The following is a 14,251-nucleotide window of genomic DNA, read 5'->3' on the forward strand; positions in this document are numbered from 1 at the left end:
AAAGTAAAAATAACAGAAATGTTTAAATGTCAGCAGCCTGAAACCTCAAAATTAAAGAAGGAATGATGATTATTCCAACATTCATCCAAAAAAAAATGAATAAATAAATAAATAAAATCCTGAGCTGAGGGGAGAAACAGACGACTTCAGGATTATTAAGAGAATTAAAAAACCTGAATCGGTCGAACCTCGGAGAGATCTGTGCAGCAAAAAGAAAAGAAAAACCCTGAAGAAGAAACACAGATGAGTGAAGGATGAGATAAAGAAGAAGAAGAAGAAGAAGAAGAAGAGGAGGAGGAAGAGGAGGAGAGCTTGGTGTAAACATGTTGGGGAAATAAAAGTGTAGTTTTTCTGGCAGGTAGAGAGCTGGTGTGTCTGCTCGTCCTCTCACACCAGCTCACAGGAAGCAGAGCAGTCAGCTGATTCCAGGTGATATTGGGGAGAGGAAGCAGAGAGAGAGAGAGAGAGAGAGAGAGAGAGAGAGAGAGAGAGAGAGAGAGAGAGAGAGAGAGAGAGAGAGAGAGAGAGAGAGGTTGGAAAAGCCTTTGTCGCTTTATTATTATTATTATAAAAAAAAAAAAAGAAAGAAGAGGCTCGGGTTGCGCTGCGTTCAACAACCGGAGACAACGATGACGAAACGCACAACGACGATAAGCTCCTCCTCTGATCGCTCCGACCCGGGAGAAGAAGAAAAAAAAAGAAAAAAAAGATGTTTGTGTTTTATTTTTTAAAAGGTGTGAGCGGAGCGGCGACTCGGAGAGCTTCAGTAAAAAGTTCGAGTCGGCTTTATGATCCTCAGACGAGAGCTGGAGTCTTTTAAGGGGGGAGACGACAGGTTTTAATGTCTGTCATTGTTCTCCTTCACAATAAAAGCACAAAAAAAAACAAAAAACCAGAACAAACTGAGGATTAAAGTGAGAACTGGCCTGATTGGTCCCTCTGAATGAGCTCATAGATAAATGTGATAAAAGCTGGAATATTACAAACTATAACAATAAATAGCTGGATTTTTTTTTCTTTTTATCACATTAAAAAACTCAAAGCAGAGGGATGTGTGTTTATTATGATGTCATCCAGCAGTTCAGGCCCAAAAAAAAAAAAATCACTTTCTGAAAATGCGACAGTGAGATTTCAGCGCTTGTCAGGCTTCAATTCTCTTTTTGATTTTGATCTCCATTAAAAAAAAAGACAAGAAAAAAAAAGAAAAAAAAGGAATTAACATCCAATCGATCGAGAAGCATCCGAAGCCGTTGTGAACTCCAAATGGCTAAACAGCTGCAGGCTCAGGTTCACAGGATCAGAGGTTCTCACACAGCGCAGCAGCAGCAGCAGCAGGAGGAGGAATAGGAGGAGGAGGAGGAAGAGGAGGAGCAGCAGGAGGCTCCTCTACTCCACCTCGTTGGGTCCGTCTGTTTTGTCCTTCTTGATGACGGGCAGAGGATGAGCCTCCGTGTTGAAGACCCAGTGATCGAACGGTAGGTGGTCGTCATCGGAGAAGAGAAGGTAGAGATACCTGGAGAGAGAGAGAGAGAGAGAGAGAGAGAGAGAGAGAGAGAGAGAGAGAAGGGGGGGGAGACAGACAGAGAGAGAGAGAGAGAGAGAGAGGGAGAGAGATGATCAGTAACACTGGAGATATTTGTGGTTCAGTCTCGTTAGCATGTGAACTGGAGGAATTAAACCTGTGATGAACCGCTCCACTTCCTGCAGCAATAATGAGCACACACTATGTATTGAGCAGAAACTGTGTGATTAAGACTCTATTTTATTACCTTCACTTCTTCAAATGTATGAAAGCGGCACGCAAATTGAGCAGCAAGTCTACGTAGAAAATCAATGAATGAAGCGATGACCCAAAAATTGAAATTAATGATCAATTCGATTGATGAGAGACGTTTCTGATACCTCCCGATAACATCCCGATAACCTCCCGAAAATCTCCCAATAACCTCCCGATAACATCCCGAAAACCTCCCGAAAACATCCCGATAACATCCCGAAAACCTCCCGATAACATCCCGAAAACCTCCCGATAACCTCCCGATAACCTCCCGATAACATCCCAGAAAACCTCCCCATAACATCCCGATAACCTCCCGAAAACATCCCGAAAACCTCCAGATAACATCCCGATAACCTCCCGACAACCTCCCGACAACCTCCCGATAACATCCTGAAAACCTCCCGATAACCTACAGATAACATCCCGATAACCTCCCGATAACATCCGGAAAACCTCCCGATAACATCCCGATAACCTCCCGAAAACCTCCGAAAACATCCCAAAAACTTCCCGAAAACCTCCCAATAACTTCCCGATAACATCCTGATAACCTCCCGAAAACCTCCCGATAACATCCCGATAACATCCCGAAAACCTCCCAAAACCTCCCAATAACCTCCCGATAACATCCCGAAAACCTCAAGATAACATCCCAATAACATCCTGAAAACCTCCCAATAACATCCTGAAAACCTCCCAATAACTTCCCGATAACATCCTGATAACCTCCCGAAAACCTCCCGATAACATCCCGAAAACCTCCCGATAACCTCCCGAAAACCTCCTGATAACTTCCCGATAACATCCCGCAAGCCTCCCGATAACATCCTGATAACCTCCCGATAACATCCCGAAAACCTCCCGATAACCTCCCGATAACATCCCAAAAACCTCCCGATAACCTGCTATAAATAAAATGTATTATTATTATTTATGATAGTTGATTTATTGTCTGTTTCCCACAAAACTTCTTCTTGTGATATTTTATTTAGTGCTCCTCTAACTGCTGCTCTGTTTTCTGCTTTTTAATCTTTAATCTAATATATTACATCATCTGCTGCTGTCATAAATAAATATAAATATAAATATAAATATAAATATAAATGATGAATCTGCTGTAAGTTCTACCATCCAGATAATTCATCACTACTATAAAGATAAAAATATCCTTCAGTTATGTTTCTCTTCCTTTTCTTTCTTTCTTTATAAAAATGTTTTATATTTTAGTTTCTGTGTTTACATTCAGCTGTGGAGGAATGTAGAAGGAAGGAAAGGAGGGAGGAAATGAAGGAAAGGAGAAAGGAAAAGAGGAAGGGAAGAAGGAAGGAAGGAGGGAAGGAAAGAACTATAATGTTAGGTTTTTGTTCCTTTTATTCATTTCTTTATAAAAATGATTTATATTTTAGTTTCTGTGTTCAGTGTTTCTCACAGTTTACATTCAGCTGTGGAGGAATGGAGAAGGAAGGAAAGGAGGGAGGAAGGAAGGGAGGAAAGGAAAGGAAAGAAGTAAGAATGGAAAGGAAGGAAAGAAAGGAAAAGAGGAAGGGGGGAAGGTAGGAGGGAAGGAGGAAAGGAGGACAGAAGGAAGGAAGAAAGGAAAAGAGGAAGGGGAGAAGGAAGGAAGGGAGAAGGATGGAAAGGAGTGATGAAGGAAGAAGGGAGGAAAGGAAGGAAAGGAGGGAGGAAATGAAGCATAGAAGGGAGGAAGGAAGAAGGGAGGAAAGGAAGGGAAGGAAGGGAGGAAAAGGAAAGATGAAAGGATGGAAAGGAAGGAAGGAGAAAGGAAAAGAGGAAGGGAAGAAGGACGGAAGGAAGAAGGACGGAAAGGAGGGAGGAAATGAAGGAAAGGAGAAAGGAAAAGAGGAAGGGAAGAAGGAAGGAAGGAAGGAAGGAAAGAACTATAATGTTAGGTTTTTGTTCCTTTTATTTCTTTCTTTATAAAAATGTTTTATATTTTAGTTTCTGTGTTCAGTGTTTTTCACAGTTTACATTCAGCGTTGGAGGAATGGAGGGATGAGTGGAGGGATGAATGGAGAGATGAATGGAGGAGCGGAGGAGTGCAGCTCTTTCACCACAGTGATGAAACTCTTCGGTCTCATTTCATCATCAGACGTTATGAAACTCTCCCCACAAAAAAAAAAACTTCACTCATCAGAAAGTTTAAGTTTAAGAAAATAAAATAATAAAATAAAGAAGTGTGGACGATGAGCTGAGGTTTCATCATAAGGAGAAAAAGAAAGAAAGAAAGAAAGGAAGAAAGGAGGGATCGATATAAAAGAGAAAGAAAGAGTCAGACTAATGATTCAGCTTCCTGCCAACAAACCTCCAACCACAGTTAAAATAAGGAAGGTTGGAAGGATGGAAGGAAGGAGGGAAGGAAGGAAGGAAGGAAGGGAGGGAGGGAGGGAGGGAGGGAGGACAGAAGGAAGAAAGGAAGGTAGAGGGAAAGAAGGAAGGAAGAAAGGAAGGAAGGAAAGAGGGAAAGAAGGAAGGAAGGAAGGAAAGAGGGAAAGAAGGAAAGAAGGAAGGAAAGAAGGAAAGAAGGAAGGAAGAAAGGAAAGAGGGAAGGAAGGAAGGAAGGAAGGAAAGAAGGGAGGAAAGAAGGACGGAAGGGAGGAAGGAAGGTAGAGGGAAGAAAGGAATGGAGGAAACAGGGAAAGAGGGAAGGAAGGAAGGGAGGAAAGGGAAAGAAGGAAGGAAGGAAGGAAGGTAGAGGGAAGGAAGGAAGGGAGGAAGCAGGGAAAGAGGGAAGGAAGGAAGGAAGGGAGGAAAGAGGGAAAGAAGGAAGGAAAGAAGGAAGGAAGAAAGGAAAGAGGGAAGGAAGGAAGGAAAGAAGGACCGAAGGAAGGAAGGAAAGAAGAAAACCTCCAACTACAGCGGTGAGTGATTGACAGCCGCGTCCTTGGCAACGGAGGCGGGACGAATACAGGAAGTGGCTCCACACAGAGAGCGATGGCTGCCAGTAAACAGGATGATGGATTGTGTGATGTCATGATTATGATGCAGGTTGAAGGATGAGGTCATCATTGTGTTAGTGTGCTGTGGGAGGCTTTTATTGTGAAAGGATGCTAATGAGACATTTTATTTTTTGTATTAATAAATGTTCATCTTTCACTTTGACAGTTTGACGGTTTCTTTCTTGGCCCCCCCCCAAAAAAAAAAAACTCAAACAAAATTCTCTAAAAATTGATCTTATGCCACAACCTGCAACTGTGTGTGTGTGTGTCTGTGTGTGTGTGTGTGTGTGTGTGTGTGTGTGTGTGTGTGGTGTAATCAGGAACAGAGGTGACGCTTGTTAAAATTTACAGCCTATAAAAAAAAGGGGGAATTGGATGGAGCTTCACCCCCCACCCCCACCCCACCCCCCCCCCCCCCCCACACACACACACACACACACACCTCACCCCACCCAGACTCTGTTAGGATAACCTTGACTTCCTGTCAACAGCTGACTGCTGTGGAGGGAAATAAAAGTGATAGAGGAAGGAGGGAGAGATGTAGGAAGGAAGGAGGGAGAGATGGAGGAAGGAAGGAGAAATGGAGGATGATGGAGGAAGGAAGGAGGGAGAGATGGAGGAAGGAAGGAGAAATGGAGGATGATGGAGGAAGGAAGGAGGGAGAGATGGAGGAAGGAGGGAGAAATGTAGGAAGGAGGGAGAGATGTAGGATGATGGAGGGAGAGATGGAGGATGATGGAGGAAGGAAGGAGGAAGGAAGGAGAGGTGTAGGATGATGAAGGAAGGAGGGAGGAAGGAAGGAGAGATGTAGGAAGGAGGGAGAGATGGAGGAAGGAAGGAGAGATATAGGATGATGGAGGAAGGAAGGAGAGATGTAGGAAGGAGGGAGGAAGGAAGGAAGGAGAGATGTAGGAAGGTTGAGGAAGGAGGGAGGAAGGAGGGAGAGATGTAGAAGGAAGGAGAGATGTAGGAAGGAGGGAGAAATGTAGGAAGGAGGGAGAGATGGAGGATGATGGAGGGAGAGATGGAGGATGATGGAGGAAGGAAGGAGAGATGTAGGATGATGAAGGAAGGAGGGAGGAAGGAAGGAGAGATGTAGGAAGGAGGGTGAGATGGAGGAAGGAAGCAGAAATGGAGGATGATGGAGGAAGGAAGGAGGGAGAGATGGAGGAAGGAAGGAGAAATGGAGGATGGTGGAGGAAGGAAGGAGGGAGAGATGGAGGAAGGAAGGAGGGAGAGATGGAGGAAGGAAGCAGAAATGGAGGATGATGGAGGAAGGAAGGAGAGATGTAGGAAGGAGGGAGAAATGTAGGAAGGAGGGAGAGATGTAGGAAGGAGGGAGAGATGGAGGAAGGAAGGAGGGAGAGATGGAGGAAGGAAGCAGAAATGGAGGATGATGGAGGAAGGAAGGAGAGATGTAGGAAGGAGGGAGAAATGTAGGAAGGAGGGAGAGATGTAGGAAGGAGGGAGAGATGGAGGAAGGAAGGAGAGATGTAGGATGATGAAGGAAGGAGGGAGGAAGGAAGGAGAGATGTAGGAAGGAGGGAGAGATGGAGGAAGGAAGGAGAGACATAGGATGATGGAGGAAGGAAGGAGAGATGTAGGAAGGTTGAGGAAGGAGGGAGGAAGGAAGGAGAGATATAGGATGATGGAGGAAGGAGGGAAAGATGTAGGATGGTGGAGGAAGGAGGGAGGAAGGAGGGAAATGAGGAGGAATGAGGAGGAAACTCCTGTTGTCCTCGAGTCAAGGAAGGAAGGAAAGAAGAAGGAAGGAAAGGAGGGAGGAAGGAAGGGAGGAAAGGAAAGAAGGAAGGATGGAAAGGAAGGAAGGAGAAAGGAAAAGAGGAAGGGGGAAGGTAGGAGGGAAGGAGGAAATGAAGGAAAGAAGGAAGGAAGAAAGGAAAAGAGGAAGGAAAGAAGGACAGAAGGAAGGAAGGAAGGAAGCAGGGAAGGAAGGAAGGAAGAAGGAAGGAAAGGATGGAGGAAATGAAGGAAAGGAGGGATGAAGGAAGGAAGGAAGGAAGGAAGGAAGGAAGGAAGGAAGAAGGAAGGAAAGGAGGGAGAAAATGAAGGAAAGAAGGGAGGAAAGGAAGGAAAGGAGGGAGGAAGGAAGGGAGGAAAGGAAAGAAGGAAGGATAGAAAGGAAGGGAGGAAAAGAAAGAAGGAAGGATGGAAAGGAAGGAAGGAGAAAGGACAAAGAGGAAGGGGAAGGTAGGAGGGAAGGAGGACATGAAGGAAAGAAGGAAGGAAGGAAGGGAGGAAGGAAGGGGAGGACAACACGAAGGTTAAAATACCTTAAACACAATAAAACTGATGAAGTTGTGCAACATCTGGAAAGTTCCCACAGTAAATAACACACACACAAACACAAACACACACACACACACACACACACACACACACACACACACACACACACACACACGCGCACACACACGCGCACACACACACACACACACACACACTTTTTACACAGACCGTCCTCATGAACACAGTTGGAGAGCCATCTGAGAAGTGGAGCCTTATTAGCTCACAGGCTTCACACTGTGGGGCTGACAACATACTTAAAGAGCTATTTGTAGACACACACACACACACAACACACACACACACACACACACACACACACACACACACACACACACGTACGGACTGAGACTGAGTAACGATACGAGCGGAGTATAAAGAGGAAGTGGTTGTTGCTGTCGGTGTGTTGGGACATGTGGTGTGTTTCCACTGTGAGGGAAATTACACACACTGCTGCACACGGCTCAACACACACACACACACACACACACACACACACACACTTTAACTTCCACACAGTTTAATTATTCTGAGTCTTACCGAGGAACTTTTAACTGACTTTATACTGGAGAACTATTAAACCTTACATACTGTTAAACTGTAAAACTGTAAAAACACCCAATAAAATGTTTTAATGAAGAGTTGAGCTGTGTAGTCTAGTATGAAGACTTCATTAACAGCTACTGGAGAGCAATGTTCACTTTCAGCCACTAGGAGGCGCTCTAAGCCTCTGTGTAGTCGAGTATGAAGACTTCATTAACAGCTACTGGAGAGCAATGTTCACTTTCAGCCACTAGGAGGAGCTCTAAGCTTCTCTAAACAACCTCCATCTTGTGTTAAAGTAGAACCTGATATGCGAATGAATTTTTACTGCTGCCCTCGGGTAATTTGACTCAGTAGTAAGTTAGCCTGCTAGCTAGTGAGTTAGCCTGCAAGCTAGCTGACTGGAGGGAACATGATGCAGATGAAGACACACCACTAAAGTCCAGCGTGGTTTAAAACCTTCCAGAAAGTAAAAGATAATGTTGTCAGGGGTGAAATATGTGGAGCAGAGTTGACCCACTCTGAGTAGTTTTACACCATATTTAACCAGGCGGGGAGTTCTGGTCCTCTGAAATGAGGCCAACCAGGAAGTAACTTAGAGCTGCATTCTATCAAAAGGCCACCAGGGGGCGACCGTCTCTATACAAGTCAATGGAGAATTCACCAACTTCTCACTTGATTTCTAACCTCAGTAAACGTTTTCAAAATGTGTTTATGGTCTCAATCGCTAGTTTAAAGCCTTCTTCAATGCAGTATGATGTTCATTTGGGACATTTTGGCCTCCCTGATTTTATATGTGATGATAAAGCAGGGTATGCATTAGGGCGTGGCTACGTCCTGATTGACAGGTTGATTGACCAATGTCCTCGAGATCCCATATAAGTAGAATCCGTGTTTTTATTTTTCCCAGCATGCACCTGAAATTTTCAAGATGGCGCTGCCCAGATTCGAAACTATTGGCTTCCGAGCAGCAGTCCACAAACCAATGGGTTTGAGTTAGCTCCTTTCCTCCCTTCCTCCCTTCCATCCTATACAAATGTTCTCCTGGACCATAAAAAGTGACTGTGAATGTCTTTTTCCCATACTATGAATGACTGATGGAGGAGTTTCTGAATGTGAATTAGTGTGGAGACTAATTATGAGTCAGACTATGAGCAGTATGTGAAGGGTTGATGTGACAGAAGGACGTTTGAGTCTTTGTAGAGGCGAGCAGAGAGTTAGGAGTCGGGGGCCGGCCGAGGCTGAAGGTGCAGATAACAGCCGTCGGTCTCAGCAGACGCTCTCATCCTTCCTTCCTTCCTCAGAATATGAGCAGTATGTGAAGGGTTGATGTGACAGAAGGACGTTTGAGTCTTTGTAGAGTGAGCAGAGAGTTAGGAGTCGGGGGCCGGCCGAGGCTGAAGGTGCAGATAACAGCCGTCGGTCCCAGCAGACGCTCTCAGCTGCTGCAGACGCTCCCCAGGAAACAATCACGATGAGTAACAAACAAAAGGACGAGCTGTTGAATTTTAATTGCCTCTGAGAATGACAGACTGCTTTGTCGGCTTCACGATGGGTGACTATATATAACTATGTGCTTCTCTTTGCCTCGCTGTGATGGGTTAGAGGCTGAACTTCATTAAACTGTGACAATAATGTAAATGTAAAACTGCAGTGACAGTTTTTATTTAACATCTAACTGTACGTTCTGTTGTGTGTATTAGCAGAGCAGTGTCAGGCCAACACATGAATGGACTAATATACGAGTGTAAAAATAAAAATAACATAGTTCTGCTTTCAGCGTTCTTTACTTTACGTCTTCTTGTCAGACGTCTCAGTTGGGAAATAGTTCCAGTTCGAGTGTGGGAGGAAATGTCAACCATCAATGAAATGTGCCGTCAGAGCTGCTGCCTGAAGGAAGGAAAGAAGGGAGGAAAGGAAAGAAGGAAGGAAGGAAGGGGGAGCTGCTGTCTGATGGGCTGAACAGCAGCAGCAGCGCTTACATAAGACGCTCTGAGTCAGAGTTCAGAGGTTGGTAAGCAAAGCAGAAAAAGGAACATTTCACCTTGTTTTTATGACATATAGTACTATTGAAAGAGAAGAATTACAGCTGTGTGTTTAGGTGAGAAGCTTTAAGGCAAAAGAAGCGCTTCAATAAAAGGTCAAAGAAGTGAAACTGACTCATTTCCTGTTTTCTGTAACGTTATAGTTGTATTTATATTTATAGTTCTTGGTGTGGACGGGCTTTTATTCTTTAAAGCATTCACCACCTCTACCAGAAACATGGACGCTACGTCTGAGAGCTTTCTGCTGCTAACTCAGCTGCTAACTCAGCTGATAACTCGACGGCTAACTCAGCTGCTAGCTCGACGGCTAACTCAGCTGCTAGTTTGATGGCTAACTCGGCGGCTAACTCAGCTAACTGGCTAACTGTAGACTGTAGTAGTAGTAGTGTGTGCTGAATGTATTTCTACCTCTACAGCAGCAGGGGCGGGTTTATGCTAATCACTAAATCCTGAACCCAGAAATCTTGAAACACAGTTTGTGAAGACTAGCTCCACAAACAGTCAAAATAGACGACAGGAAGGTTGAACATTGAGCTGTAAAACAGTCTCAGATGTCAGAGTGTCAGACGCTGAGCTCAGACTGAATGAATAAAAACATCATGTTCAGAGAGACGTTTCTGCCAGCCTGAGGACGGTTCTCTGTGTGTCTTACTTGAGCGTCTCTGCCAGGTAGAAACTCTGCTGCACGTCGTCGTGGTTCGGAGACGAAGCGTAGACGTCTCTGACTCCGCTGTAGCCTCCTTCTACTTTACAGTGCTGCTCCAAAGCCTGCAGAGAGACACATCATCATACGCCATCAGTCAAGATATTCATGCACAAAAAGTATCACTAATATTAAGGTCGGGTTGTGTATATATATACACACTAGGGCTGTCAGTGTTAATGCATTAATCATGATCAGATTAATGCAATCCATAACGCGTTAATTTTTTAAAATCTCATTTTAATGTTTAAGCCTTTTTGTCCCTTCTACTCCCCCGTAGACGGCTCCTCTAGCTGTAGCGCTATGCTTTGAAGTGGCCTCCTGCAGTAAACCTACCGCGCTGATGGAAAGTAAGAGAGCTACTGGACTTTTGAACGGCTTGTTTAACTTTAAAACACTTCCAGACGCTTCAGTTGACAAGTCAAAAGTAAAATGCAACCTGTGTCAAACGGAGTTTAACTACCACCGGAGTACGTGGAGTTTGAGTTAGCACCTCCACGCTAAACACCCAGGTGCAGCCAAGCCAGCCTCAGCTCCACCAAAGGACCATTTTGGAGTGTGGGAGTCGCAGCAGAGCCGTGATTGATTCCCAGTTAAGACACTCTGGTAAGAAATGCTTTACATTATGGGCTTAAAACTGCCTTCAAATGGAAAATAACAGGATTTTAAACATGACATTCAAAACGTCATTAATCACGATTAACTATGGAAACTCTGCGATTAATCTCGATTAAGAATTAATCGTTTGCACTAATATACACATATACACACACACATACATATACATATAGATATATATATATATATGTGTGTACAAAACTTGCAATGAAACAATAAGTTGCAGTAAAAAGAAAAAAACTGCATAAAACTCAAATATAGATAAACAAATGTGAGTTAGACAGTTAATTACACGATTGTCTGCAGAATGACCAAATAATTAAAGCAAGTGTGAGAATCTGTTGCAAACCGAAATTAGTATGTGTAAGGAATAAATAAGCATATACACATTTTTACAGATTTACATTATGCTAAAGTGCCAGACTGTAAAATGTATAAAGTATAAAGATGATATAAATATAGACATCACAGTCGCTGGACAATAAATGTATGTAATGATTAATCCTCCTGTTGTCCTGAGTCAAGGAAGGAAGGGAGGAAGGGAGAAAGGAAAGGAAGGAAGTAGGGAGGAAGGAAAGAAGGAAGGAAAGGAAGGAGGAAGGAAAGGAAGGTAGGAGGGAGGCAGGAAGGAAGGAAGAAAGGAAAGGAAAGAAGGAAAGGAGGAAGTCAGGGGGAGGAAGGAAAGAGAGAAGCAGGGAGGGAAGGAAGGAAGGAAGGAAGGAAGGAAAGAAGGAAGGGAGGTAGGAGGGAGGAAGGAAGGACAGACGGAAGGAAGGAAGGAAAGAAGGAAAGGAAGGAAGGCAGAGTGGTTTTATAATAAACAGATAAATATGATAGTTTGTGTTCTCTACCTGCACGGCCTCCCAGCCCCACAGAAGAAAGGAAGGAAAGAAGGAAGGAAGGAAGGAAGGAAGGTAGGAGGGAAGGAAGGAAGGAAGGAAGGAAAGAAGGAAGGAAGGTAGGAGGGAGGAAGGAATGAGAACATATTATACCTGAACAGCCTCCCAGCCCCACTCCCTGTACTTGGGGTCGTGTGTGAACCTCCACATGTACATGTAGGTCTCGATGACTTCGGGTCGGAGGATGAAGTATTTCTCGTTCTGGCGCGTAGCGATGGCTTCCACTCCTCCGTCAAACCGGAATGCCTCCGGGCCGAGCTTCAACGCTGAGGAGGAGAGGAGACGAACAACATGGTGACTTCCTTCCTTTCTTTCCTTCCTTCCTTCCTTCCCTCCCTCCCTCCTTTCCTTCCCTTTTCATCCCTTCCTCTCCTTCCTCTTTCTCTCTTTCTTTCCTCCCCCTACCATCTTCCCTCACTCCTTTCCTTCTCATCTTCCTTCCTCCCTCCTTTCCTTCCTTCTTCCTCACTTCCATCCTTCCTTCTTACTCCCTTCCATCCTCCCTTCCTCTTTTCCTTTCGCCCTCTCTCCTTCCTTCTTTCCTCCCTCCCTCCTACCTTCCTTCCTTCTTTCCTTCCTTACACCATTTTTGCCAAAATCCTCTAATATATTCTCCTTCCTTCCTTCCTTCCTTCCTTTCTTCCTTCCCTCCCTTCCTTCCTTCCTTCTGTCCTTCCTTCCTTCCGTCCCTCCTTCCCTCCTTTCTTCCTTCCTTCCAAAGTTTTATAGTTACACCAAAGTTGTGTCCCTAATTGAGGTAGAGTAAGTCTTCTGAAAAATTAATGTAAGTCTATGTGAAGACCCTAGAAGTCACATAAACGTGTATGTGTGTGTGTGTGTGTGTGCGTGCCTGTATGTGTATGTGTGTGTATGTGCGTGCCTGTGTGTATATATATATGTGTGTGTGTGTGTGTGTGTGTGTGTGTGTGTGTGTGTGTGTGTGTGTGTGTGTGTGTGTGTGTGTGTGTGTGTACCTGTCCTAGAGTAAGACTCGTGGCAGGTCCGAGCGATCTCTGCCGCCTGCTCCATCTGGTGGCCCGTCTTGTCGCTGGGCGCTCCGTCGGCACCGAGCGCGATCATGCCGCCCGCGAAGCAGGTCAGGTGACCCATCTTATGCTCCAGCAGCCCCCCCTTCCACTCGGCGATGTAGGTCAGACCCCCGCTCGACTTCCTCATCAGGTTGGGTCTCTATCGCCTGGACAGGAAGAGGAGGAAGTGATGAATAAGAGTTGGTAAGATGAGTAATCCAAAAATATGTGCAAGTTATTCATACGTTTATTTTCACATTGAGGAAGGGAGGAAGGAAGGAAGGAAGGAAGGAAGGAAGGAAGGAAGGAAGGAAGGAAGGAAGGAAGGAAGGAAGGAAGGAAAGATGGAAGGAAGGAAGGAAGGAAGGAAGGGAAGGAAGGAGGGAGGAAGGAAAGAGAGGAGGAGGGAGGGAGGAAGGAAGAAAGAAGGAAGGAAAGGAAGACGAAAGGGGGATGGAAGAAGGAAAGAAGGAAGGAAGGATGGAAGGAAGGAAGGAAGGAAGGAAGGAAGAAGGGGAAGGAAGGAGGGAGGAAGGAAGAGAGAAGGAGGGAGGAAGGAAAGAGAGAAGGAGGGAGAAGGAAGGAAGAAGAAAGGGGGATGGAAGAAGGGAAAGAAGAAAGGGAGGAAAGAAGGGGGGGGGGAGAACAGATGGAAGTAAGGAAAGGAAGGAAGGAAGGACGGAGGAAAGAAAGAAGGAAGGAGGAGAGAAGGAGGGAGGGGGAAGGACAACAGATAGAAGGAAGGAAAGAAGGAAGGATATTTTGGGATATTTACAGAAGTTACCAAATATAATTATTTGCCCAATAAAGGGTTAAATTTAAAGTCTGTAAAGTAAGAATAAATATGTGTTGTGAGTTTGACATACCACAGAAAAGTGTGTTGTTAACCACCCTGCCAAATTTCAATGATTAAAAAAAATCACCAAATATATGAAATTAGGCTTCAAAGTTGAGTCAGCTGAAGCCCCGCCCCCTACCAAGTGTCACCTGTCAATCAAAGTCACCACCTCTACCAGAAACATGGACGCTACATCAGAGAGCTTTCTGCTGCTAACTCGGCTGCGGGATCATCCCTATGTTCTCCCGCTTTGTATGTGACCGGGGAACATAGGACCTCCTTCCCTTCTTTCCTCTTTTCCTTTCTCCCTCCTACCTTCCTTCCTTCCTTCCTCCCTCCCTTCCTTCCTTTTTGTTGTACAGCAGGAACAATATATGTAGAATATAAATGTAAGAACCCTCCCTCCCTCCCCTCCTTCCTTCCTTCCTACCTCCCTCCTTCTCTCCCTCTTTCTTTCCTCCTCCCTCCTTCCTTCCTTCCTTCCTTCCTTTCTTCCTCCCTCCCTCCTTCCTTCCTACCTCCCTCCTTCCTTC

At 44.9% G+C, this 14,251-nt stretch overlaps 1 protein-coding gene across 1 annotated transcript; it reads right to left on the reverse strand.

The window, feature by feature from the left end:
• Positions 1 to 1,380: 1,380 nt before the first annotated feature.
• Positions 1,381 to 13,030, reverse strand: man1a1 (mannosidase, alpha, class 1A, member 1). Its single transcript, XM_053337323.1, has 4 exons — positions 12,827 to 13,030; positions 11,946 to 12,118; positions 10,285 to 10,400; positions 1,381 to 1,513 (listed from the first exon to the last, which is right to left on the reverse strand). The coding sequence occupies exons 1-4, from the start codon at positions 13,026 to 13,028 to the stop codon at positions 1,387 to 1,389; spliced, it is 618 nt and encodes a 205-aa protein (XP_053193298.1). The 5' UTR covers positions 13,029 to 13,030; the 3' UTR covers positions 1,381 to 1,386.
• Between the last annotated feature and the right edge of the window lie 1,221 nt (positions 13,031 to 14,251).

This window comes from Scomber japonicus, chromosome 17 (genome assembly GCF_027409825.1).
Source record: "Scomber japonicus isolate fScoJap1 chromosome 17, fScoJap1.pri, whole genome shotgun sequence".
NCBI lineage: Eukaryota > Metazoa > Chordata > Actinopteri > Scombriformes > Scombridae > Scomber > Scomber japonicus.